This window comes from Botrytis sinoallii (genome assembly GCF_014898435.1).
Source record: "Botrytis sinoallii strain Bc 23 chromosome Unknown BSIN_027, whole genome shotgun sequence".
Classification (NCBI taxonomy): domain Eukaryota; kingdom Fungi; phylum Ascomycota; class Leotiomycetes; order Helotiales; family Sclerotiniaceae; genus Botrytis; species Botrytis sinoallii.
Genome location: NW_024066054.1, coordinates 413,158 through 439,379, shown reverse-complemented (window position 1 = coordinate 439,379; position 26,222 = coordinate 413,158). Strand labels below are relative to the sequence as shown.

The following is a 26,222-nucleotide window of genomic DNA, read 5'->3' as shown; positions in this document are numbered from 1 at the left end:
AAAATCCTAGTTCAAAGCTTGGTAATTGGTCCATGTAGATCGACGACGTACACCTGGTTTAAATATCGTTGAGACTGACATTTAGCACTCAAGTCTTCCCACAAGCGGATGGTATGCGTGAAAAAATGTTGTCATTGGAAGCAAAATATGCCCGATTAAGAATTCGAAGAATTAGGTTACACTAATGGCACTTCCAAAACTCTTAGGGCTGAAAATTCTGACATTGGTTCTCAATGGGCGTCACAAACTTGACTTTTTCGGGTAAGTTGCTGAGATCTGCAAAGTCAAATTCCCCGAACATAATCTAATCATGCAAGACTTGATTCTGAGTCTATTGTTATCATATCAATCATTCTAAAGTCTGGAGCTATCATCTAAGAAGAAGGGATGATATTCAGGTAATAGAAATTTACAATTACACTGCAGATATTTAAATCCTTGCAAATCTGGAAATCTATGTGGCGGAAGATGAGGGATGCCAGAAGTGAGAGAAGTAATTATAAGTGTTAAATGATACAATGAGTTATTTTGGTAGATCGTTTCTAATAGTTTTGAGACTCCTGTCCAAAGAGTAGTCAGGACAACATGAAATGTCTAAAACAACAATATATATTCCCATTGTTCATGATAGACCACGATTTAGACGCAAGACCCCGAGATTAGAGTCAGTGAAATGGTGTATATAGGTATTCAACTCTGTTTAATTCTGAAAATGAGATCCTCTATCATATCAGATATCAAATCCGAAAGATATTTCTCCAAAATTTAATGCCATCAAACTTTTTCCTCTCATAAACTTTTGTCAAAGCCCTTTTTGTTCACATAGTGTTGATTCAGGACCACAACAACTTCATCTAATCCTTTTATTATCCCCCAAAGACCAGAATCTCTATATTTGATAGGTACTTGAAGACTTTCTTGTCATCTCTTTAGACGCTGCTGTGCTTTCCCAAACATCATCAGTCTCATGCCTCGGCATCTGTGTTATTGTTCCGTAATTCGGAAATCTATTGCTGCTGAAAAAGTCCTCTCCCTCTCCCACATCTTCCGACCATTTTTTGACATCCAAAAGTGGGCTTGTCGCTCTCTCATCATCTGAAATGAGATATACGTTCGCGTTCGTTAGTTTCGACGTCGGTCTTCTCTCGCTTACTGCCAACCAGCTACATCCCCAATTCTGTATTGCATCATGAATGGCGACAAGGAGTATCGCCATCCACGAGGCAATAATGAAAATCATACATATGATTCCCAATGGGGCGAAGAAGCCATATGTGAGCGTTTCCAAAAGTGTGAGTTCAACTTGTGTAATATCAATGGCATCTGTGATATGCCCTGTGATTTCGGTGATTTTTGGTAATGGTGACATCCTGGAACTCGAACTTTTCAATCATTAGACCTTTTCATGATTCGAACCGGGGGGAATACTTACGAGATTGGATGATTGAGGATTATTTAATTGCCTTGAAGATGAAGTGATTCAAAATCACGATTCTTATGGGGATTAAGAAATTCATCATTCAGAGAGAAAGAATTTTCACTGGTACTAACTTCTAGTATAGGGCACCGTTGGTCAAGTATAAATTTTTTGCTCGTGTGTGTGATTGAGAAAAATGACGTGTAATCATAATTAAGTCAAACTGGGCTTCCTAGCCGAGGATTTGTGTAAATCTGGCGGTAATTTCGAATTCCCACCTCTCAAAGGCTCTCAATTGCCAAATCTATGTACAATATTCAAATATAGGGGAATCTTAGGGGCCATCGTTGTTACTCGTCGGAGTGGGAATTGGGGAAACTACATCTCTCATTGTGCAAGTCAATCATAAGGCGCTTGGGATTTCTGAGACTCCAGGCTAACTAGTTCAATATCGATCATTGAAAACGACATAATCTCTTTAAGGAATCCTTATCATATTGGTCAGAGTCTAGAAAATGTGATAAATTCTACTAGTAGATACGAGATCGATGGAAAGAATAGATTACAAGAGCTTTTCTTCACTACAGATTGGCTTAAAAACAGAAGTATGAAATAGAGTATGACACTTGGCATCAAAAATTTCAAAATAACTACTTTAGAAGATAATCTCTCAGGATGCGAAGACTCAACACCTGTACGCGGTGCATCCTACGAACCTCTAGCTCTCTTTTGAGAGTCTGTAAAGCTAAGATTGAATTGCAAATGGAATTAAAAGAATTGAAAAAAGAGAGATATTAGAGATATAACAAAGGATTATATTACGATTTTACAATAACAATATCTATAAAAAGTTGAATATCAGTTTAGATACGGATATGAAGATTATGAAAACCCCAATCAGATTCAATATCTATTATCGATTATTACTTTATAGAAATAAGATATATAGTAGATATTTTCTTTTTAAAAGAGTCTTTTCGATATAGAGCTTGTCGCTGCTCTACTCGTACTACAATCCCTTTTTTTTTTACTCTTTAGCTTTCAGCTATTCGAATACCACAACAACACAATACAGAGAATGCCATCGCTTTCAAATTAATATTATATTCTGAGTATCGATATAATACAACGTTTTTCCTTTTAATTTTCGAATTTTCGAATTTTCCGAATTGATTTGTATATAGGCTTAGGGCTCGGCTCTATTCTATTATTGTTAACAGTTTCGATTATATATATCTAATAAGAGTTGGAGGATATCAAGCTTATAAAATATATAAAGGATTAGTTTAAAAGAAATAAAGACAAAAAAAAGTGATGCCTTTTATTGCTATTTCATTAGCAAGAGAACCCTTTGCTATATTGGAGGCAACTTGGGAGGGGATAACTTTTGTTTTTTATAGAAAGAGAGGAATAGCAAATTGGATTTAGGATTTTAAAAAAAGAGAAATTGGATATTGGGATATTTTAATTGGATTAGGGGAGGGAAAGAGTTAGAAAGGAAGTATCTCAAAGGATAAAAATAATTATCTTTATTTGTATTTCGAATAGAGATTGGGCTTAGTTCCTTAGTATTCGTTTTTACTTCTCCAAATTGAATATATCTATTGTAGATATCCAATAGTATTTGCTAGGCCCCTATAATCTAGTTGTCCTAAATAGTTATGGACTGAAAAAGGATGTTAATAAAATCAATCAATCAAGATAATCTCTCGCCCACCCAATAAAAGGATTAGTACAGGCAGTTAGACTATTTCATCACATGAGGACACTTAGCCCTGCTTATGGTTACTGTACATCAAAAAGTCAGGTCATTCTTCACTCTTGTATAATCTCAAGGATTCCATCTCATCTTCAAACAAATTATTCTTAACAACCATGTGCCAACAACAGAATCAGAGTTTTAATGAAATTCTTTACAGAGCCATATTCTTAATAACGAATCTTTTAAAGCGTATTTCAGTTTTTGTACTATGTTGGATACTTTGTGAATTAATCCAGTACATCTACTACCGATCAAAGGGTTGGAAGGGCTGCCATCAATTTCGATTATATTTGATAGGCATGTTTTCATTCGGTGTGCTTATGTATTCCGCCCTCTCGATTGCTTCGGGAGATTCTATACACTACTTTGAAGTCCTCCATGCCCTTTCGGTGAGTATAGTCTTTTATGAATGTCTTATTCGTGTCAAATTGATGGGAGAGTGCTTTGAAGAATTCATGTATGATTCAATTGAATTTTTCGGATGGTCTCCTCAAATCGTACCTGGCCGTAAGCATGCCAGGATCCAAATGCGTATGGCTCGCGAGCTCGAAGAAGAGTTGAAACACCGAGAGTTTGAAAAAAGACTAGCGAGGGTTTGTACCAGATTGGGTGGTAAAATGGACTGTGAATTTATCGAAGCTTGGATAGCCCGGGATCTTCAGGACATAGATGCTATTTATTGGAGGAAAGAACAGGCTGGATTGGAGCCTTCAGTTGCCGATGATGTTGAGAATAGGATATTGGGGACATATGGCGATGTTTTAAGACTTCGAGATCTCCGTCTGACTGCACTCGAGAATCTTGAGAATTATGGAATGACCATAGAATGAGCTACTGAACTTTTGAAAAGCAGTACTGTAACAGTGCTGAGAAGGGCTTGAACACTATGGTTGTACCTTGAATCGGCGACATGAATTTATTGAAAGGTTAGAAATTTTCACATCTCTATCGGAACATATCACTGACATCCATTAGACTATCTTCTGAGTGTAGAGCCATCGATTGATTTCTAAAAATTTGGGAATTGAGAATTTTTGGACCATATATCCTCAAGCAAAGGATTTTGCTTACGATTGAATGTCGTCAATGGGCCGATTGCTGAGCCCAGAATTTTTCAAGGTATGTTGATATTCTTCACTTCAATCCCCAAAAGAATGAATCTGTTATTATGAAAGACTTCTCACACCAAAAATAGGCAGAGTGTTGGATTAATATCTACGATTTTTCCATTGGCTCTCAGAACACAAGCGCGCGGCTCTGATTTCCATCAAACATCATTACGGATTTATCAAATATATTCTCGAAATATATGTGCGTTCTTTCAGTTTCAACAACATCAAAGATCGGGGTCGGGGCTTTGGAGTGGGAGCTGGGCTTTGAGATTTGAGATTTGGGGTTCTTAATTTTTTTCTGGGAACCTTTGGGCTAGGAATCTTTCGATGGGATATAAGTTTAAGGGTAGTTTTATGGTACAAGGGGATAAAACCGGAATGTAGATTGGTAGAAGTATCTTCTAAAAGACTATGGTTGTTTGTCATAAGTTATGGGTGAGCGAAATAGATTGTCGCAAGAGAATTTCTGGATGTCGGATGTGTTAGAACTGTAGGTAGAGTTATAGTAGTGACCTACAATCACACAAATTCAGCAATCAAAAGTCAAAAATCAAAAATCATGCAAAACTTAATATTGCCCAGCCATAAGCCGGGAATGAAATTCTGATCAAATTTTCTTGAAAGACCGCATACACAAAACATATTTTCCAATAGTTATGTCTAGCCTAACGCTCTAGAGTTGAATCACGTGATATAGTTGAATCTAGCGCGGCTCCAACAGCACTTACTCCAAAACTAAAGGGGGGCTAAGCGAAAGTAGTTCGACTTTTACTCCACAATCCTTCCCCAGTTTACCGATCAAAAAAATTAAGCTATGTACTAAGTCTAACAAGCTTCTGAATGTCATCATTACAACCACTGGTATTCTGATATTGACTTCAATTGGGGTTACTAACAGTAGACAAGCAATGGAAGGCGTCATTAGTATTGTGCTTGACAGACACTGGCGCATGCCTAGAGTGAGAATTAGAACATTAGTTCGTTTCGATTCCCATATCGAACCCTTAAGAGAAATATATTTGATGAGAATGTATTTGAATAATTCCTTCTCTCAAAAATATTTTCCTATACACCGCACGAAAAAGCATCGCACAGAAACATTTATCAGAGTATTCTGAATACATAATAACATCATATTCATCACATCTTACATTATATACTTGTTGTCACATAACCATATATCACATTTTCTGAATAGCTCAAAATCATCTATCCTGATATCACCAAATCTTCATCATAAGAACACCATCTAAAACCAACTTCAACGTCGTCATAATGATCACAAAGATGATTACCGATGGCAGATTCACCGAAAGTACCCTCCCACCAGGAACTAGCTCGTCGAATGCTATCTTCGTCTCTCCACCAATTTCACCTTCCTATCCGACTCAATCAACTCAACCACCCTACTATTCTGCATCCACACTACCCACTCAGTTCCGAAGAATCCACGCCACGTCATTCTTCCCAAACCAAACTATAAACACAGTCTCCGCACCCGAAGAGACTCTAGACACCACAACAAGAATCACGCTCTATTCCCTATTCTTCATCATATCATGCTGCGCGTTCTTCTCCCTCTGCTACTTCCTCCACCACCTTTGCAAAATCCACGTAACCAAGCTTCGACAGCGATATAATTACGAATCTCACGGGGAATTCGAAGGATTGTTCACGCGACGAATCTACTTTCGCTATCGAACATTTGATGAGACTTCTCCGTATGATGCTGAGGAAAATGGCCGTGCGGTTTCTTCATCTAGGAGTACCGAGGAGTGGGAATATACCAATCCTGTTAATGATACCAAGCCTACCAAAGTCATCAATGCGATTAATGCGACCAAAGCTATCAATGCGATCAATGCGATTAAGTCTACTAAAGTTGCCGAAGCTGACAAGGCTGTCAAAGCTGTCAAAGCTGTCAAAGCCACCAAAGCTACCAAGCCCACCAAAGCCACCAAACCCATCCAAACTACCAAAACGACCGATAGCCACCACAGCGAGCCCGAACGGGAAAGCGCGCACTCCTCCCACCCAACCACACCCACGCGCCGCAAAGTAGTATTTGCGAACCTCCCACGCCCCATCCGACGACCACCCACGACCAAAAAACCAGGGGGCCTCCAATTCGCCGCGTCACCCCCTCGACCGCGTCGTGAAAATCTCCCAAATCCCCCCAAACGATTACGCAGTCCTCCGCTCCCCCCGGATTATCTGACCACCTCCAACGCGACCACTGCACCATTGGGAATCCCGGGCCAAGAGCCCTCTTCGTGGGTTGCTGGGTTACCTTGGTCAACGGCGGCGGATGGTCCGCATATTGCTGATGAGGGGACGAAGCATAGGGAGATGGCTCCGGATGATGAGAATTGGGGAGATATTGATAGGATTATTAGTGGTGAGCGCGATCAATATGCTAAGGATAAGAAAGTTCTAGATGCTGTGAGGAGGAAGGATATGGAGGTGGAAAGAGAGAATGGATTGGTTCAATCGCGAGATGGATGCGATAATTGTTCGACTGATTCGGATAGCTTTTGGGCTTATTAGTAGATTGAAAAGAAGGGGGGGATTACTAGATGGAGGAGTTAATGAGTAAATGTATGGAAATATAGACAATGGAGTTAAAATTTGGCGTTTATAAACGCCTTGGATGGGAGAAAAAGTATGGGAATATGGATGAAAGGGAAAAAAAACACAGCGTTCACAAAAGTATGATATATTTGATGATATGGAAGGTACCTAGATACATCAAAAGACTCTTATATATAGATTGTAAAATAATTAGTTTCCTGTCATTTGAACTTTACATGTCCTTGCACAATGGAGTGTGTGTTGTGTCTGATGATACCTTTCCTCTTTGTGAAATCACATGTCTCCTGGTTTATCGAAAAATACAAACTATCGTATATTTCCGAAAAGCAGAGTCTCAGAATTTTTAGGGGTACGATGCTCTCCCTCATCATGCAATTTGCTTCGCCGCAGAAGGTATCGTGGATGCATCTCCTTTCCTGGGAGAGAGAAACCAAAAAGATAAAAATAAAATAGAAATCAGAGATAAAAGACCAAGCACAGTTCAACATATGCAAATAATAAATATGAAAGGAACAGTATATTATTACTCAACTACCGTTCCCTTATTCTGAAAAGCCCGTGTCAAATCCTGATCTCGCGGCCCAATATCCAATTACTCCATATGTACCACTTTCATTATTCATAAGACATATATACATCAAAAACCCAAAACGCCTGGGATGTATGATATAACATCCCAATATATTCCCCATTGGTATTATTGACAAAGGGAAAGTTTGTGGACAAAAACGCTACTGATTATTCCTTCTTTGCTTTTCTAAAGAATTTCGCGAAACTCTTCTTCGGTCTCAATTGGGACGTAGGGGCAGCATCTTCATACGTACTGCCAATTTCAACCATACCTGGAATTGCTGATGGAGCCCATGGTAATGGTTTTGATCTAAGAGTTGCATCCGACAAGGAGATTTTGGTCATTCGACTATTAGAACGTGTTGTTCTTGGAGTGCTCACGTCGTTCTTTTTTAATGTATCACGACGACGGGTTGGGTCTTTCGATGAAGATACCTTTTTACTCTCTGGAATCGGAGGAGGTCGCCGCGAGGGAATAAATCCACTGGGACCAAATCTGTTTGGCGTAAGTTCACCTTGATGTGAAACTAGTGATTCTGATGGGAGCGAATTTTTTCGTCGAGGCAATGGTGTGGGTGTATCATTAATAGGAGGTGGTAAATACTTAGCCTCCACATGATCCATCATAGTGTTGAAAGCGGATAGAGGTGTTGTCGTGCTGTATGCGGTATTGCGCTTGCGTAAGTCTTGTGAGGTTCTCTGAGTTGGTGCAGTCTTTGGTCTATGTTGTTCCATACAATAGTTGACTTTCCGTCGGAGATCGATATTTTGCTCCTCCAATATCTTTGCTGCATTTTCGGCCGCAATAGCCCGCTCGAGAAGACGCTTATTCTCTGCCTCGAAGTCATTGATAGCGTCAATGGCAGTAGCTGCATGTAACTAGGTATATGAATGAGTATTGATGATACAAAAAAGCATTTTAATCGAGAACTTACGGAACGTGTAGGACTGAGTGGAGACTTTGGATCCATGATGACTTTCTGGGGCTTGGCTGCCCCAGGAGAAGTGTCTTCCAGTTCAGCAATAAATGATGATGTGGCTGAATTTGGGGAAGCATTTGTAGCTGGCGAAGATAATTCAAAAACGGAATCGACGGCGGATATAGGTGTCATTCTATCAGGAGAAAATTGTTTTGAATGCTGTCGACCTGGCGTATAGTTCCATGCACCTTGTGGGGTAACGAGCAAACTCAAGGTGGGAGTTGGGCCATTTGCGTTTCGACAACGAGGAGTAGTAGATGGGCGAAGGTTATCTTGAGAAACTGCATTCTTGATCATGGTTCGTTTTGAGTTGTGAGTTTGTTGGGGCCTTTCTTTTGGCTGCATTTGAGAGACAACATGAGGCATGATTCCACGCCTTTTTTAGGGGTATTCACAAGTAACTAAAAAAAAGTTGGGGTCCAAGCAAGAGGCAACCCTCGATGCTAAAGGTTTGAGAGGAGCTTGAAAAGGGAAATTCTTGTACAAGTAGTTCATCCGAGAAACCCGAGGAAAGATGTGGTCGGGTAATTGCCAATGAAATTATTCCCATGCGACGTGAAATTTAAACGACAGTTGAGTTTTCACGTTGAAAACTGGCCTCGAAAATATTCAATTGTAATCAAGGCAGGCTTAGATCCAAGGGCTGAGGCTGGGCCATGGTCAAAGAGATATATAAATATTTTAGGATTGGACCCCATCTCACATTATATTCTTCGACTCGAGCTGGAAGCCTCGATCAACCATTTCAAGTGTGCGAGTATGCGGCAACGACGCTGCGGCCTGGTGTCTCAAAGGTAAGAGTCATTATGAACCACTCGATTTAACGCAGTAACCTGAAACAGATAAAAAAGCGTCGATTCAAATTATGCAGACAAATCATAAAAGACATGAAAACTTTCGTAACCGCTATGGGGGCGGTCGCTTATCTGGCCATCACTACATCCAACCAAACGCGAGAACCAACGCTTACGGCGCAGTAGAAAAACTCGGAAGTAAAGCAAGAACAAGTAATACTAAAGAAGAGAAAAGGACGCGATTGGAAGCAGATGATAACAGCGAAGAGATCAAGTAAGAGAATTAGAATACGGAGAAAAGATACCTTGTAATCGATTTTCGAGGAGAGTTTCAGGTCCTGCAATGCACCCCAACTCACATCGTAAGTGTATTCTTCGTATAAGTATGGAATAACCAGGTATCAATGACGGTTCTTACATGAATGATGATTGTATCGCGAGTTTCGGAAATAGAACCGGATGGATCAAGAAGCCTTGGAGTTGGATGATGGCGTCCACATGATCCTATTCGCTGCATGTGTATATGTATATCTGTTGGATTTTGCATCAACCGGATTTCCTTGAATCATATATCATTGTTGTTGGTGAAGGAAGAGAAGCAAACAAACATTGAAGAACACAAGAGAACACAAACAAACACATCACATCACATCGCTTCGTATCGTATCGTATCGTATCATATCACGGAGTGAGTGACATGAGTGAGTGACATGAGTTAACAATGCCCGGCACAACTTGATGGAGAAAACCAAGATGTGACATATGGGTAAGTACCTGTCTAGGTGGTCGAGGTGGTGTTCAGGAGAATTTCCATTTTGAATGTTCGAAGGATTCATGGTCAGAATATATCGGCTAGTCTGAATTAGGTATCAAGCAGAAAGGTTGAAGTTCAGCTATGGGCGCTCCTACCAATCAAAGATACGGTAGCCGATAGGTACAAATAATGGTGGTAAGCTTGAATTACATGCACAATCACTCGCATCTCGTAGGTAGGTACTTATCGGTATCTTCATCATTTATCAATTAATTTTGTCTCTCGTTTTTTTCTTCAACAATTCAACCACTCCAATAATTAAATAATATGGGCTCACCTGAAACCTCGAATCGTCAGAAGGATTGTTCTTCACGGCGACATTCTAGGTCTCCCTCAACAGATTCCGAAGAAGAGAGAAGGCGGAGGAGGCGCAGGAGAGAGCGAGAGGCTGACCGTGGATCTACTCGTTCCGACAGGCATGATGATCGTTCCAGAGGCACGAGAGATAAATACGAAGATAAAGTGAGATATCGCAGAAGGTCGCGTAGTCCAGTTGATTCAGATTCTTCCCGACAAAAAGACAATCGAGATTCACATCGCAGAAGATCGCGCAGTCCTCGACGAAAGGATGATCGAAATTCACCTCGCAGAAGAAGAGATAGATCTCGCGACCGAAGACGAATTAAAGATGAAAATGACAACGACAATACCAGGTCGCTGAAACCACCCACGAAGTCGGTAGCATCTCGAAAACAGAACGGTCCGCTACCATCCCAAGCTGCATCGTTTCAATCGAAAAAAGATCCATCCTCAACGGCTCTTGTAACCACCGGAGACGAGCCGGTACCAGAAAAAGAGAAGCCGAATTTGGGACACACGGGAGTCTTAGCAGCAGCTTCAAACACAATTACACAGGCAGATGGAAATTCTATAGTTCTAAAGTATCACGAACCCCCCGAAGCATGCAAACCACCATCTAAAGACGACTGGAAACTTTTTGTGTTTAAAGGTGCCGACATTATTGAAACCATTGATTTGAGTGCGAAGAGTTGCTGGCTTGTTGGTCGAGAACGTGCCGTGGTGGATTTAGTTGCGGAACATCCAAGTATCAGCAAACAGCATGCCGTCATACAGTTCAAAGCCAGCGAGAAGATGAACGAATTTGGCGATAAGATTCGCAAAGTCAAGCCATACTTGATCGATCTTGAATCTGCGAATGGTACGATGATGAACAAAGATCCGATCGATGCGAGTCGATATGTTGAGTTAATGGATAAGGACATGATACAGTTTGGTCACAGTACACGAGAGTACGTCCTAATGTTGGCACCGAGAAGTTGATCAAAAGGAATTTCTTGAAAAAGGTGGTTGTCATCTATGGTAACATACTTTCGGAAGTTCCTTTAATACTTATCATGCTATACGATTCGTACCATATCAGAGAAGCAGAAGTCAGCTGCAACTCATCACAAGATTTTTCCACCGTGCGGAGGAAGGAAGATCTTTGAAGGGAAAAGAATATGCATGTGTTAAAAAAGTTAATTCTTCACAATACTCACTAATGCCACATGTCTCACTTGACTTTGCCGCCAGTACAACCTATCAAGGTCACCGCGGTAATTTCGCCGAGAAAAGCAAATAGAGTTTAAAAGCTTGAATGATTTAGGGCAGTTGGGTAGAAAGAAAAGTGCCGGTGCTAAAATAGGTCCTTCCTTATTGACAAATCAAGCGTATTGAGACTTTGAGTCTCATAATTGTCACTTGTCACTCTCGTGAACAAACACATAATGTGAAGAGTGTAGGGCGGATTTAGATGACGGAGCCCCAGAGTGCTATGTGCCTTGATTCCCTGCTACCTACCTAGGTCACATTCCTCCCGGTAGAACTATATCAGCCCCTTTCACGTGATTTGCCTCCTTTACGTATTGCCCAGGTGGCCCTAGGTATCCATATCTCCCGAGATCTTCCAAAGCATGCGCCTCGACGAAGATATTTGGGGCTCAAAATCTGGTGGTAGGTAGGAGGATTAATTTGTCATAGATACCAGGTAGCCATTCTAGAAATTCCACAAAACACTCTCTTGTATTACAAGCTCACTCAGCTTACCTAGTTACCTATACTGACCTACACTGATCCCATAATCTACATAACTGAATAATCATAAATGGAACACCACAACCGAAATATTTATCGTTATGCTATGAACAGGCTCGAGACAGGACAGGGTACTGTGAATATAAGCATCCATGATCACACGGTATCTATCCGCTACTAATGAGATCTGGAGATATCTAGCTAACTGCTAGGTACGTACCGGTAGGACCCCGTCGTATCTAATATAATATTGGGCGTACTTCGAGCGTATCTACCTACCAGGTACCTAGTATTCATCTCGAAGCGCAGCATCTAAACGCGCATATAGGTAGGTTATTGGATGAATTAATTGTATGACTGAATGAATGACTGACTGACTGACTGATATTCTGATCATCAAATAAGCCATGTACGCCATATATCGTAGGTTACGCCATGTATCGTAGATTACGCCATGAACAAACGAGTCCCGGCATGAGTGAGAAACCTATATCAAAAGGAATAGAAGGAATCTTCCTTGTATTTACATGATCTCGAGAATTGCATCAATTCTGTAGATTACTCAATTGACGTTAGAATGTAAGATTATATATATATATATATGTATCTAACCTTAACATTTGACGGTGTTGTTATTTGTTGTGTAGTGAGTGCTATGGATATGTATGGATAGTTGGATGACTTGTGTTATCCATCGTCATTGACAGTTTGGATGGCAGATCTAGGTACCTATATTGTATTGTATTTGAGTTCTGTCGTGGGTAGATCGTAGGGCACGTGTATGAGAAATACTAGGTATTTATACGAGTACAAGTAAATGGTTATTATATTTATGTATAACGTAGTTTAACACCGAGTGGGCCATATCACCGAGTGGGCCATCATTTTTACATACAAAATTCGTCTGTGCATAACCGTGCACTTTCTTTATTGATAGACAGAATTCTCTAAAAATTGAAACTAGAAAATTTAATCATATAAATAATATGAAAATCTAATTATTTATTGAAAATTCAAGTTATTATAATAGTTATTATAGAAATGTTTCTTTTGTAACGAAAATCGTGACAATTTCTACTTATTTTTAGAAAATATAAGAAATTTTTATATCAAAAATAGATTTATAAGGAGCTAAATTCTCATTATTATTTTATATTAATTTTCTTTTAAAAAATAATGATTGATTATTAAAATACAAATATTAAAAAAGCGTTAATTTTGGTGTATTTTGAAGTGGCCCATTCGGTGATATGGCCCACTCGGTGTTAAACTACGTTATAGTTTGATATTTGTATGCGAATTAATAACCTTATTGCAACGAGAGTCGGAATACCAATAACCTCTCGAATTCTCATCATCCCCTGATACAAAATTCCCCTGATACACGGTTCCCGATACAAAGTTCCCGATACAAAATTCCCCTGATACTAATACAGATAGATACTAACCATGATACTCATACCGATGCTGACGCTGACGCTGACTCAACACCAATACTAATCCTGATGCAATTACGGCGCCATCCCGCAGCAAAGAATCACCATCTAGGATTGGATGTACCAAGTACCTACCCGTACCCGTAATAAACCCTACAAGCGTCCTTGATCCTTTCCACCACATTCGCCATTTTAGAGTTAAAGTTGTGAGATGGCGCGGGTGGTTTGAGAATGGGAATCATCGAGAGAAATGATTGGGGGAGGGGTGTTGATGGGGTGGAAATATAATATATATATAATCCATAATATGCGGAGGGGAGTTTTAGGAAAATGCTAAGCCTTCTCTTAATAATAACTCTATTAACTCTATTAACTCTATTAACTATATTAACCATCCATGGATATTAACCTAATTAAACTATTATGACACCTCAAATCAATTTCATAGCCACCCACAGCCCTATTCATCAATCCCATCTCCCCAACACTATCCCCATTCGAGCCATTTTCATCTTCACCCCCCCCGCCCGGTCAATCACTCTCCCCAGTCCTTCATCCCATGTCACCAGCTGACTTCAATATTCCTCAAAATGTTTTCACTTCCATCCCACCATCATCCAACTTCGCGCCCTCTTTCCCACCGTTCACCACCACAAAAAGTATATATCGATTACGACATGGCATCAATCATGTCTTGAACTAAAGAAATATTGTTCGTGTGGCGTCGTATATACTTTTCGGCCCCCGTGTGACTAACACCCCAACCTCCATTAGCGCGTGCCACAATCTTCACGGGTACATTTAATCTTCAGATACACCGAGAACTTATATGCCCTGGGTACGTCAATCGAGTCAGGCAGACGTCTCCGATATTTTGCGTCCGCAGGCTTACTTTTCGCAGTCTTCATGACACCTTACGTCCTTTGGTGATTCCATCCTTCATTCGTCTATATAAGTCTTCACTCTTTCGTGCTTATATATGCAACCATACGATTGAACTCGAGCTTCATCGCGGGCCAACGAAGATCTCGACATGGTAAGTGAACAACAATCCTTTCCCCAGATTCCAACTCTCTTCCCGTTTCGTCTACAGACGAGACCAGCAGGGATCTCTGAACTTTCGGCTGATTTGGTGCTTTGGCAGGATGGATCCGCTATAAACCCCAATGAAATCAATCGCTTCGAAGTCACAGAAGTCTACGCACATCCCCAAGCTGAAGTAGACATCGTACTGGTTCATGGATTGAACGGTCACCCACAGCATACGTGGACGGCGAAGAATGGTATCTTCTGGCCCACGGCTCTTCTCCCAGTGACCTTCAGCTCCAAAGATCCAAACAAATCTGCAAAGGTTCGCATACTCGTCTATGGATACAATGCGGATGTGGTAGCTTTTGCAGAGAAATCCGCCTCGCACGACAGGATACATGAACACGCACAAAGTTTGGTATCTAGCTTGGCGCTAGAGAGGAAGAGTGAAGAGGCCGAAGAAAACCCAATCATTTGGGTGGCGCATAGTTTGGGTGGTATCTTGGTAAAACGAGTAAGTGGCACCAATAGCTACCCCCACAATTCTATTAATACTTATGCATCTCTCAGGCACTAGAAATTTCCCACGATTATCAAGGAAAGAGCAATGACGAGATTCGTTCCATTGCTGTCTCGACTTTCGGTATCATCTTTCTCGGTACTCCTCATACGGGTGCTGATCCGGCGAAATGGGGATTGATTTTCCAAGGGATGGTATCGGCTTTAATGCCGAAGAAAGCTATGGACTCGGAATCAATTCTCATCAAAACTTTGACGACAAATAATGAAACACTTGCCAATATCAATCTTCATTTCCTCGACATTTATCAACGCTTCAAGATTTGTATGGCACATGAGAGTTTGAAGACGGACTTTAAAGGAACAAAAGCTTTTATCGTTGATCAAACTTCCGCCAGTCCTCTACTTCCAGATGTCTCCTACTTTGGTATCGAAGCTACACACAGCGGCATGTGCAAATATGAAAGCAAAAGAGCACCAGGTTACATGAATGTCTCTACCAAGATCAAGACATGGGCTTTGGAAGCTTCCCCAGTAATTCGTGCTCGCTGGAGACATGAGATAAAGAAACGAGCCGAGGAAACAGAAGCACAAATCAGAGAGCTTAGAGGTCAATTCGAAGATGTACGCCCTCTATGATCTTGGCCTGGGAAATTCACTAACAAATTCGCAGCCAACTTTAGCGCCGGGAACTCCAAAACAACCACAGGGTATGTACCATGGTAGCTCTCCAAGTCATCATCAACCCGTGTTGACTGAGTCTCCACGAGCAAGACCTATTTTTGATTATGAGGTGTCGGAAGTGGAGGAGGAAGATTTTGAGATGGCGGATCGTTGGAGTTGATCGCCAAGGTTCTCTATTATCTGTACCTCGGGCGTTGAGATTGATATTTTCTTTTAATATTTTCTTTGGTCATGGGAGCTTTGCGTTGTGCTTTTTTATATTGTGGGCGGGAAGCTGATTTGTTTGGTTCCGTAGATTTATCGAATTCAGTACAAACTATTGCAAGTCTTGAGCCCGATGTGTCAGACGATAGTGCAGAATATTTTATCAAACCACCCGGATTTCGTCCCAATTCCATATTTGTTGGTCGACGCGAAGAGTTGGCTGAAATGCATAGAATGCTTTTTGATGAACAGCGAAGATCCCAAGGCTCGTGTGCTGTTTTGATCCAAAGTATGCCTGGTGGTGGTAAGACTCACTTGGCTCGACAGTATGCATTTGAATACAGACACGAATTTCCCGGTGGTGTTTTCTGGATTCGAGCGAAAAGTAAACAGGAAATCACCGCAGGCTTTTGGCAAATTGCGAAAAAGGCAGCTTTGAAACCTTCGATGGTTAATGAAGATCCAAAAGTTCTCGACAATCCGGATCAATTTATTAAATTGGTCAAGAAGTGGTTAAATCATCGACATCACTGGCTTTTGATACTGGACGGTATGCACTTTGATGATAGCTTACGAAGATTTATTCCCGATAGTATCAACACTAGTATCATCTATACATCAACGGAGAAGTCTGTCAGTGGCGATCATCATTTTATGAACCCACAGGTTTTGAAATTACCAGCCCTTTCCGCCAGAGAAGCTCAACATCTTTTGTTACGAGAACTGGACAAGAAGGAGCCGTATGTTCAAGATGACCTCAGGCACTCTATGGAATTGGTTCAAGCGATGCAATTCTTACCGGTAGTTATTCATGTCGTTGCTCAACGATTGAAAGCTACCGATGAACCACTTGCAAGATATGCTAGATCTTATGCATCGGCACCAAAGGGTTTAAGGGAACTTCAGGCTTTCGCATCGGTGGTTGAACAATTGGAAAAGTTGGGTGCTTATGAAACTCTCAATCTGATCCATATCTTGTGCTTCTTCAGTCAACATCTTCCGGTTGAGATGATTGCACTAGGTAGGTGCATCATACGCATGTCATTCTCTTCATGAATACATACATACTAACATTATCATTAGGTTTGGATGCACTCGATGTTCCAATTAGAGCCAGCGAGCCTATTACTGGTAGATCATTAAACAACACATTCAAAGTATTGAACAAGTTCGCTTTGATAGACCGGAACGAACACGAAGCCTCACTCGGCTCTTCCCAAACTTCAAAAGGTAGCAGAGATTTGTTGTCAGATGATATCGATGTCATCAGGCTACACAGTGTCGTCCAAGGATTCTTTGTGGATACTTTACATGCGAAAAAAGAATTGCCAATGTGGCTCGACCGAGCCATTTCAGTTTTCTGCTACTCATTCGAACAAGCAAACGATCGCATCACACAAAAAACACGAACTGGTCTCGTGGAAGACTATCGACTGTACGAAATCCATGGCATGAGACTTCAAAGTCATCTTGAGAGGCACAAAAAGGAATACATCAAGCATCATAAGAAAGAGACTTTAGATCCAGATGCGACTTGTATCATGCTGGATGATGTATTAACTGCAATTAGAAGTGAGATCCAACGACGCACTCCAGAATCTTCTCACGTCATTGCTGGAGGTCAACCGGAAGCATTCCAAACATCGATATTTGATCGGACGGGTAGTTCATCTGATACTGGCGCCGATGCCGAAACACCTGCGGATAAATTTTGTGATGGTTCTCCTTGGGTTCTTGGGCCTCACATTGAATCCCCTAAGAGTCTTGTTCATGATCCGGATTTCCTTCAACAGGTGGAAAATATCAAACAAATTCGATTCCCACCTCAACTTCCCAAGGAAGATACTGGATATGATAGTGAGTTAGAAGGCTCTACCATGACACTACAGCCACCAAAGTCTTTGGCCCCTTCAGCTGGCTCTCCTGAGAGTCCTGGAGGTCCGTGGGAAGTTGTCAAGCCTCGGCGTTCAAGAGTTACGGCTCCGAAGCTTGATCTTCATAGAACCATTCGTGCTCAGGAGTCAAGAAGATACCGTAATCGTGCAGGCTCTTTTCGTTCAATGACTCCTGGAGGTTTTTCCGATCCACGTGTGACTAGTGTTACAGCACATGGTGAATTACAACAACCTGCTATTCGACCACAATCTCGTGGTACTTTGTCTGGTCAATCGAGTGCGAGGGTAGCGCTCGCTCATATCAGTAAATCGAGTCCACCTCCAGTTCGAGGAGGTGGTCCTATTCAAAATCGAAGAGCCCCCACGCATAAGTTGACAGAAACGAATCTTATCACTAGGACACCAACTTATGCATCGGCTGTTTCTGGCCCAACGAGAGATACTGCTTCAAGACATGGCACTGAAGAAAACTTTAGTGATACGACATCAAACCTTGGATACCCGGAACCAACAACAGCTGTTGCCGCTTTACAACGTATTCCTCATGATACAGAGACTCAATCACCACAACCGCACGTACCTTATACTCGTATGCCACCATATCCTCATACACCGGATCTGTATTATCGACAACCATATTCTGCAGCTAGTAGCAACATGTATAATACGCCAATCACGAACAACAGTCAAGATAGTTTCAAACCAATACCAGATCCCTTTGAGACTATCTATCCAATCATGACAGGTCCACCTCCTTTGACAAGATCATCAATACCATACACATCATTGTCACCATCACTAAAGAGGGATCTACCCCACGACTATCCGAGTTGGGATTCACAATCTTATCCCAACTCATTACATAACTCGATGCAAAATCCAATCCCACATCAAGGCAATCCTCAGAGTCCTCATCACCTACTCCGACCAACTCAATTCCAATCAATCTCCTCACCCAACCTTCTTCCTTCTCAGTATCGACCCACCCCTTCAACATACTACCCCGGCCGTCCCGAGTTCTCCCACTCCGACACAACAAGTATAACAACCTCGCGGACCTCCCCCCAAGAATCAGGCTACACATCCCAACCCCTCTCCCGCAACCCCTCGGGCCAATCAACCCACTCCACCATTTCTCTCCCCCGGCCTTCCCCTCACCCCTGCTCAACCTCCACCTCCGCATCAAAAGCACGCCGTACATCTCTCGCCGAAACCGAACCTCTCCCCCAACTCCCCTTTTCTCCTCGAGTGGGCCCGCAGGCCATGAGTCCGCAGATAAGCTATCAAATCTCCTCGGCCCACTATCTAAACCACGCACCGTACCAAGATCGCGAAAGAGGAATGGTGAGAAAGAGTCCGAGATTAGCGTTCGCGCGCGCGGTAGTCGGTGATGATGCAGCGAGAATCTTGTACGAAAATCAAGAGAGGGAGAGAGATTTGCAGAGACTGGGGCAGGGACAGGGACAGAACCAATATGTTTCGTCGCAAGCGAGGATTCCGAGGACTTTTAATCCTTTGGCGCCGAATTTTAGTCCGAGGATGAGTGCGGCAGGGAGTGGGAGTCAGATGGGATATTTGGGGGCAGAGTGAGGAGAGGAGAGTAGGGGTCGGGGCTGGGGTGAGGGATTTGAGTTTTGTTTATCCGAGTCCGGAGATGGGTAGTGAGGGATTTGCGCATGCGCATGGGAATGGGAATGGAAATGCAAGGGGAATAGCGGAGACAGAACTCCAAGCCCCGCTCATGAAAAGAGGTGGAAGTAGTGGGAGTGGAGGCTTGGTGGTAGGTGGGGGGAGAGTCGTGGAATTTGGAGATTTGGGAACATCGTCGAGGTTTCAGACGCAGAGGAATTGGAGTACAGAGAGAGGGGGGATGATTGAATTTGGGGAGACGGGGTTGGGGATTCGGACGGGTGGGGAGGGGGGAGTGAGGGGAGATGGGAGGGGTTGGTATGGGGAGAGGAGGAGTAGGAGTCGGTGATGGGTTTGGTTGGGGTTGGGGGTTTGTGTGTTTTTTTCTTTCTTCCTCTTCTGTTCTATCGATTGTATCGATATCATTATGGAGTTTTGGGCACGGCACGGCACGGCACGGCATAGCATAGGGCACAGGATATACCATATACCATATACCATATACCATATACCATATACCATATACCATATACCATAGATATACCATGGAGAGAACTCGGGAATAAGGAAGAATGGGCTTGCATGTACGGATAGCATGGATAGCACGGATAGCACGGGTAGCATAACGATAGCAATTGTATGGAAAAGGTGGAATGGACTGCATGTTTATGGCATTTGTATCTGTATAGTATAGTATAGTATAGTATAGTATAGGTTGATACGAAGGAATGAAGGAATGAAAGATTACAAATAAATGTTAGAAGGAAAAGTGGGAAAGTGCACGGCTGGCTACCTGATAGTGTGTGTGTGTTTGAAGAATTTGTAGGATGTGAGATGATATGATATGATACCCCAGGATATAGATATATATGCATTTTTTATATTTAATGAAGAGAGAGAAGAGAGAGGGAAGGGGGGGAAGATAGGTGAATTGATTGTTGTGATTGTTGTGATTATTATGAGAAGAGAGGGAGGGAGGGAGGGAGAGAAAGGAAAAGAGAGGAAAAGAGAGGAAATTGATACATGGTGTTTATATTTGAGATTTGAGATGTGAGAGAGATGTGAGATGAGAGATGAGGTTTATATGATGATGAGTAGATTAGATTAGATTAGGTAGGTGGTTGTGTTGTTGTGGATGGGATAGTTGGGGGGGGGGGGGGTTTAAGTGTGTAGTGTATTTCTGTGTGTATGACTTCGGGAAGTTATGATGGTGATTGAATTGGATAATTTGAAATGGATGAAATGCATGAGATGAATGGATTGAGTTATAATAATGATTGGGATGGGATGGGATAATAAACTTTTCTGATCTAGATTATTAAGTAATCATTTTGGATTAGTAGGATGTGTGGAGGTCACTGTCGGGATTGATAAATGAATATAGTTATTTCAGACTCGATGGAAGATTCAAGACAAGGGAATGTTAAAGCTCGAGTTTATACTATGTGATTGTGCCGATGAAAGAATCCATTCTATGATCTATTAGTGTGGAAGGGCTGTAGAATTATCAATGCTATAGATCTATCTTATATATATTAATCCACTCGCACCTTTCAGATTTATCCCTAACACCTAGTGAGATGAATCTCCTTCATCCTTCGTCAATATGTCGTCAGATTGTAAGATTGTACTGTACTATGTATGTGTAAAGAACACTTTGACGTATATGAATGGAATGCATTACTCATAAATCTTTGTGGGTTTTGACAATCGAGTTGTAAAGTGACTTAGTTATGACGAGTGGTAGAAACATCTAGTCTCGTCTAGCCTCGCTAGTGATGAGCTAAGCTGGAGATTCGATCTCGTTCGTATGCAATTCATTCTGATAACCAACCAAATCATACCTTTTGGAACGATCAACCTCTCCACTACCTTCTACCTAGGTTGATTATGAAATTGGTTCATACAAAAGTAGATTTTATTGGTTCAATACCTCGTACTATCCTAAGTAGTACACTGATGCTCTATTCCCAAAGCTTAAAATTGACAGGTATATATAAAGTAACCTCACCTCCTCAAATTTTCTCCAAAATCCCCATCCCAAAAAGAAAATCCCAACACATCCAACCACGAATCTTCCCAATTCTCACAAAGACAACCGCTACACGAAAACATGAACACCTCCGCCACTCTTCACGAACCAAATGCAACCATCTGGGAACCCACCTGGGAAGCCGACCCCATAGGATTACCGACCTCTAATTACTTCAAAATACGGTACAAATTCAACACCACCTACATGTTAATGCAGATCTGGTTTCTTTATTTTGTGATATGCTTCATCATTATCGGGGTTGCCACGATGATGTTTTTCTGCTATGCTTCTATCTCTCGTAGGGGTAGGAGGAGGAGGAGGAGAAATCGAGAAGCCTTGCGGAGATGAAATTAGAGGGATATAAATGATACGTATTCTCTCGCAATGATGAAGCTCGAAAGGAAGAATTCCATAAGCAAATTTCATGTCGACTGAGAAGTTAAGATGGTCGGTGGGAAAGGTCTTTGTGGATTGGGGCCATAGCAATTGAAACTGAAAGTGGAAGTCATTCGGAGATTTGAAGTGCAGCAATCTCACATACATATTGCATTCTGTCGAAAAGATAACTTTGTATCGCATTCTCCGTTCAACCCTAAAAGGAACTGTGAGATGAGAAAAGAAGGTATTCGACTGACGACGAACTTTCCACAACACATCGAACCTCCTAGGTATAAGGAACCACCTGATTATCGAGAGATCTAGTCGACAGGACGGGGAATCATAAGACTGTCATAAGAGAAATCAATCTACCATGTTTCGAAACAAGAAAGTCCAGATATAGTGTGGGTATCAAGCTATACGAGGACGATGGCAGAGATATGGGATTTTAATTCGAGCCTCGAAATTCCGGACTACATTACATCATTTCGAAATCTTCAACACTCAAAAACAATTCAAGATTCGAGATCTCTTCAATCTTTTAGATCATTTGAATGATCTACTATGATTTATGATCTAAAAACTTATAAAGAACTATCATATCTCTAAGAAAAGGTTATACGGGGGTTCTTTTACGGACGGTAGTTTGGTAGAGTCCTATTCCTTCCTCCGGCTTTCCCCAAGGCAACAGAGCATATCGTCATTCGAGTCTTGTATCAGGCATGGGAGGAAATTCGGACTATATATACCAAATATGCTGATCCTAGGGAACGGGATTGGAAAATAGAATAAGCTTATATAATGTGATGATAATTCAGTAAATCTATCACTCCTGAGCTCTCTAATGCGTGACTATCTGTCACAAGTCCAGGGAATCCAGTAATCAGGACTGCAGTCAAACAATTAAACTTTTAGAACGTTCAATTTCTCTCAAGAATTAAATCAATTTGAACTCATGAACTCATGAACTCAATAATCGGGTACCCAAAATCTCAAACCTAAATTGTTGAAATAGACTACGGTCCGGAATTTGGAAAGCATTATCCAGGTCTAGTGTTCAAATGGGTTCGATTCTTCTATGCAGTATGCCCCTTTCAAAGCTTGAGTCTAGATTTGACAATATGGTATAGCTTGTAACAGATGTATACGATCAAACTATATGCAACTCGGGTGAACAGTTGAGGATATGAATATTAGCGAGTGTCCTTCAAAGTCCAGGTAGGGAGACATCAATAGAAATAGACATCAATCACAGCTTTGAGTGATTCCTCTATCAATCAAACTAATGGTCATAGGTATAATTTTGTACTGGAATATATACCCTATACTTGTAAAACTTATCGATTGATATTCAGGTAGGAAAAAGATTTACATCGCAACAATCATTCGATCTTGTTCTGAACCATAAGAAATCGGTTCAGCGTTCCGTGGAAAGACTCTTTATTTTCCAACTCATAGACCTGAGCCCTAACATTCTCCTACCAAGCTGCAGCTACTTGAAAGATTCAGATCCTTCAATTACATCCAAAGACACCTAAAGAAACGGGCGAAGAAAATATTCGAGGGAGCGAACCGATTATGCTTAAATCCTAGATTTCCATGAATTGACGAATTGAAGTTTATGTAGAATTCGGAGCTGCACCTTACACAAAGAATCGCCCAAGCAAAATAAATCACCAACCAACTCCTGGGCAGTATGTGAGTAGCTAAATAGGATTTTATGATTTGAATTTGAAATTAGTTGATATTGGCCATAGCCAGATACCCGTAACCTTCATGTATTGTAACGCGCTCCTCCACCTGAACTAGATCGTTTGAACTTTCGTACCTCTAAACATACGTTACGACACCCATGACCTATAATTCCCATCATCCTGTCCTAATTCAACTCCCTGGATCCAGCTTTCATCTCAACTCTCATCTTCATCAACATTAAGAAATGCCCAAGCTCGCAATTTCTCCTTGCTCATTAGAATTTTGTGCACCAAGTTTGTATGAGCACTTCCACCTCATCTTCACCTGATCACCCTTCCCGTGCTCTACACCTTGAAGGTAAATCTTTTGAGTAATGCCCGAATTTTGGTGGGGATTAAGCCTCCGTCCACTTTGAGGTTGGAGTCGGAGTGTATAGCCCTTTTGTAGTGTTAGCATCTTTGGATCACACTGAAGATAGATAGAAGAACAATACCTTTGTGACTGCGGCTTGAAACGTCAAGTCAGATATTGGTTCGTTTGAATTATTTGAGAATGCAATTGATAAGGTAATGACATCAGGTGTAGTAGGTTCACGGGTAGCATTTAGGGATATTTTGACGTTGGTATTACTAATGGTTAAATCGTTGGTAGATGGAAGACCTTCGGGTAGGGCAGATGAAAATGCCCATTCATCATCATCCGCTGCAGGTGCTGGGGCATTCGCTGGATGTGACACTGGGGGTTTAGGATTCGCAAAATCGAAAATGGAGCCAGATTGTTGAGGGGTAGATTGCCTTGATGGTGATGTAAGAGCAGCGAATGGATCAATGTTTGATGGGGGAGGTCTCGTGGCTGCAGCTTGTTGCTGCTGCTGTTGCTGTTGGAAGAGGGATGGTTGTGGTGTAACGGGTTTGGAAGGTGGTTGTGATCCAAATGCAGAGAACGCTGAATAATCGGGTTTCACGGGTAAATTTGAAGATACCGGAGATCTGGTTGGCGTTGGTCCTCTGGCAGTACTATTTTCGGTCGTTGAAGACATCAAAGCAGGACCAGGAATATCTAGAGCTTGTTAGGATGGTAAATTTTTAATCATATATAGACAACTCACTAGTATTATTACCAAACCCAAGGGAGATGCCACCCTCTTGACTGTATGAGGAATCTCCCATAGACAGCCCCAATAAGTCGTTTTCTAAATCACCTGGTTGGGACGTGCTCGCCGGAGCATTATTCATAGACGAACTTCCATTGGTCTCCGGCTCTCCATCAAAATCGATCAAGGAAAGTTCATTTGCGGAATTCTTGCTAACCCCTGTACTGGTACCAAGGGTGCCCTTGGCAATCTTCGAAGCTGCATCCACATCGCCCTTCTTCATCAACTTATACCGCTCCACAGTACGATGGATACTATCATTAATTTCAAGAAGCTTTGCGACAGCTTCATGATCATCCGATTCCTCTTCGCACATCTTCTGTATTTTGGGGTGAGCACTTTGAAGAGCTGATGCAAGTTCTTCGTAGACATCACCCTCCGTCATAACGTCTCCAGGCTTGAATTCTTCCAAACGTTCTTCCAGTAATCTCGCTTTCTGTTGTACTTTTCCGACTTCTTCTGCTGCTTTGGCTCGGTAATCCGTTTTCGATCTGGTATCGTATCCAGCCATAATTTTCATTAACCTGTTGGCTTCTTGCAAATCCTCGGGACCACCACGACGAATTAGTTCTTGCAATTTCGCAGATTGTGCCGCCTTTTCTTCTTCCTCCATCTCTTCGGCGGATTTTAAATTCTATAATGGTGTCAGTATCCTATTAAAGTAACCCGTACCCAGATCCATAACTAAACTTACATCGCTTGGATTAAGTACCGCAGCATCCTCCACCCTGACTTCCGGAAATACATATCCTTTGTAACTTAATAACCTATGCATATCCCTTATGAAACCTAAATCCTCCTTGTACCTCGAAGTCTGACATATCGTTCCCCTCCATTCTTCGATAGCTTCCAAGATCTTCATCTGGACTTTACTCGGTCTGATAGGTGGTCGTTCCGGGAACCTCCTTACTAATTCATTCAGAAACTCTTTTGTGCTAATTTGCAAATGAAATGGATAGCCGCAATTCTTCACACAAATGTCCAATAGGACAAGTGCTAATATCGCAACATTTGGGTTGCGATGATTGATATAATTGACAATTGCAAGAGCTGCTTCCCGTGGCGCATTTCCCTTTTTCGAATTTATAAGGTCGGAGATTTCGAGGTTCATAGCAAGATTTGGCTCGTAATTTTCAGGGGAACAAGCTTGCTGAATATATCGTTGGAGAGGAGAGGGTCCCGGATCTCCCATCATAGAGAACCTGTCTCGTGCCGCCATTCTTGCGGAAGCTGCCTCCATTTGGAGGTATGTTCTCCTATATTACCAAGCGGAATGGTTATGGACTGTAAAAAGAGTGTTGGTTGTAAGAATTCGTCGATGAGCTGATGCGGCGCGATAGAGAGAGTTGTAATGAGCTCAGTGGGGTGGACACGATTGGACTTTGGAATGATGAGAGAGTGCTTAGTCATCACTATTCGCAAGGCTGGAACATTTCTTGGCTCCCCACCTCGATTTTTATATCACATCATACATTGAATTTCTCTTTTGT

At 41.7% G+C, this 26,222-nt stretch overlaps 7 protein-coding genes across 7 annotated transcripts; 4 read left to right on the top strand and 3 right to left on the bottom strand.

Moving 5' to 3' along the window:
* Window positions 1-889: 889 nt before the first annotated feature.
* On the bottom strand, window positions 890-1,369 carry EAF02_010757 (uncharacterized protein; the record flags this gene model as incomplete). The annotated part of the gene is made up of 1 exon (XM_038906805.1): window positions 890-1,369. The coding sequence occupies one exon, from the start codon at window positions 1,367-1,369 to the stop codon at window positions 890-892; it is 480 nt and encodes a 159-aa protein (XP_038753353.1).
* Window positions 1,370-3,478: 2,109 nt separating this feature from the next.
* EAF02_010756 (uncharacterized protein) lies at window positions 3,479-4,009 on the top strand (the record flags this gene model as incomplete). The annotated part of the gene is made up of 1 exon (XM_038906804.1): window positions 3,479-4,009. The coding sequence occupies one exon, from the start codon at window positions 3,479-3,481 to the stop codon at window positions 4,007-4,009; it is 531 nt and encodes a 176-aa protein (XP_038753352.1).
* A 1,557-nt stretch (window positions 4,010-5,566) lies between these two features.
* On the top strand, window positions 5,567-6,838 carry EAF02_010755 (uncharacterized protein; the record flags this gene model as incomplete). The annotated part of the gene is made up of 1 exon (XM_038906803.1): window positions 5,567-6,838. The coding sequence occupies one exon, from the start codon at window positions 5,567-5,569 to the stop codon at window positions 6,836-6,838; it is 1,272 nt and encodes a 423-aa protein (XP_038753351.1).
* A 438-nt stretch (window positions 6,839-7,276) lies between these two features.
* Window positions 7,277-10,342, bottom strand: EAF02_010754 (uncharacterized protein). The gene is made up of 5 exons (XM_038906802.1): window positions 10,319-10,342; window positions 9,836-10,234; window positions 9,646-9,758; window positions 8,389-9,565; window positions 7,277-8,332 (listed from the first exon to the last, which is right to left on the bottom strand). The coding sequence occupies exons 4-5, from the start codon at window positions 8,797-8,799 to the stop codon at window positions 7,622-7,624; spliced, it is 1,122 nt and encodes a 373-aa protein (XP_038753350.1). The 5' UTR covers window positions 8,800-9,565; window positions 9,646-9,758; window positions 9,836-10,234; window positions 10,319-10,342; the 3' UTR covers window positions 7,277-7,621.
* EAF02_010753 (uncharacterized protein) lies at window positions 10,309-11,322 on the top strand (the record flags this gene model as incomplete). Its single annotated transcript, XM_038906801.1, has 1 exon — window positions 10,309-11,322. The coding sequence occupies one exon, from the start codon at window positions 10,309-10,311 to the stop codon at window positions 11,320-11,322; it is 1,014 nt and encodes a 337-aa protein (XP_038753349.1).
* A 3,222-nt stretch (window positions 11,323-14,544) lies between these two features.
* EAF02_010752 (uncharacterized protein) lies at window positions 14,545-19,482 on the top strand (the record flags this gene model as incomplete). The annotated part of the gene is made up of 5 exons (XM_038906800.1): window positions 14,545-15,054; window positions 15,111-15,683; window positions 15,733-15,892; window positions 16,039-16,968; window positions 17,031-19,482. 5 exons carry the CDS (start codon window positions 14,545-14,547, stop codon window positions 19,430-19,432), a joined length of 4,575 nt encoding a protein of 1,524 aa, XP_038753348.1. The 3' UTR covers window positions 19,433-19,482.
* Window positions 19,483-23,816: 4,334 nt separating this feature from the next.
* Window positions 23,817-25,972, bottom strand: EAF02_010751 (uncharacterized protein; the record flags this gene model as incomplete). Its single annotated transcript, XM_038906799.1, has 4 exons — window positions 23,817-24,017; window positions 24,073-24,638; window positions 24,688-25,366; window positions 25,427-25,972. 4 exons carry the CDS (start codon window positions 25,970-25,972, stop codon window positions 23,817-23,819), a joined length of 1,992 nt encoding a protein of 663 aa, XP_038753347.1.
* Between the last annotated feature and the right edge of the window lie 250 nt (window positions 25,973-26,222).

Excerpts from the sequence above, each read along its gene's own strand:
- EAF02_010754 (XM_038906802.1), bottom strand. The coding sequence starts at position 8,799 with ATGCCTCATGTTGTCTCTCAAATGCAGCCAAAAGAAAGGCCCCAACAA. Across the intron at positions 8,333-8,388 it reads CACTCAGTCCTACACGTTCC|TTACATGCAGCTACTGCCAT; the intron begins GTAAGTTCTCGA and ends TCATATACCTAG.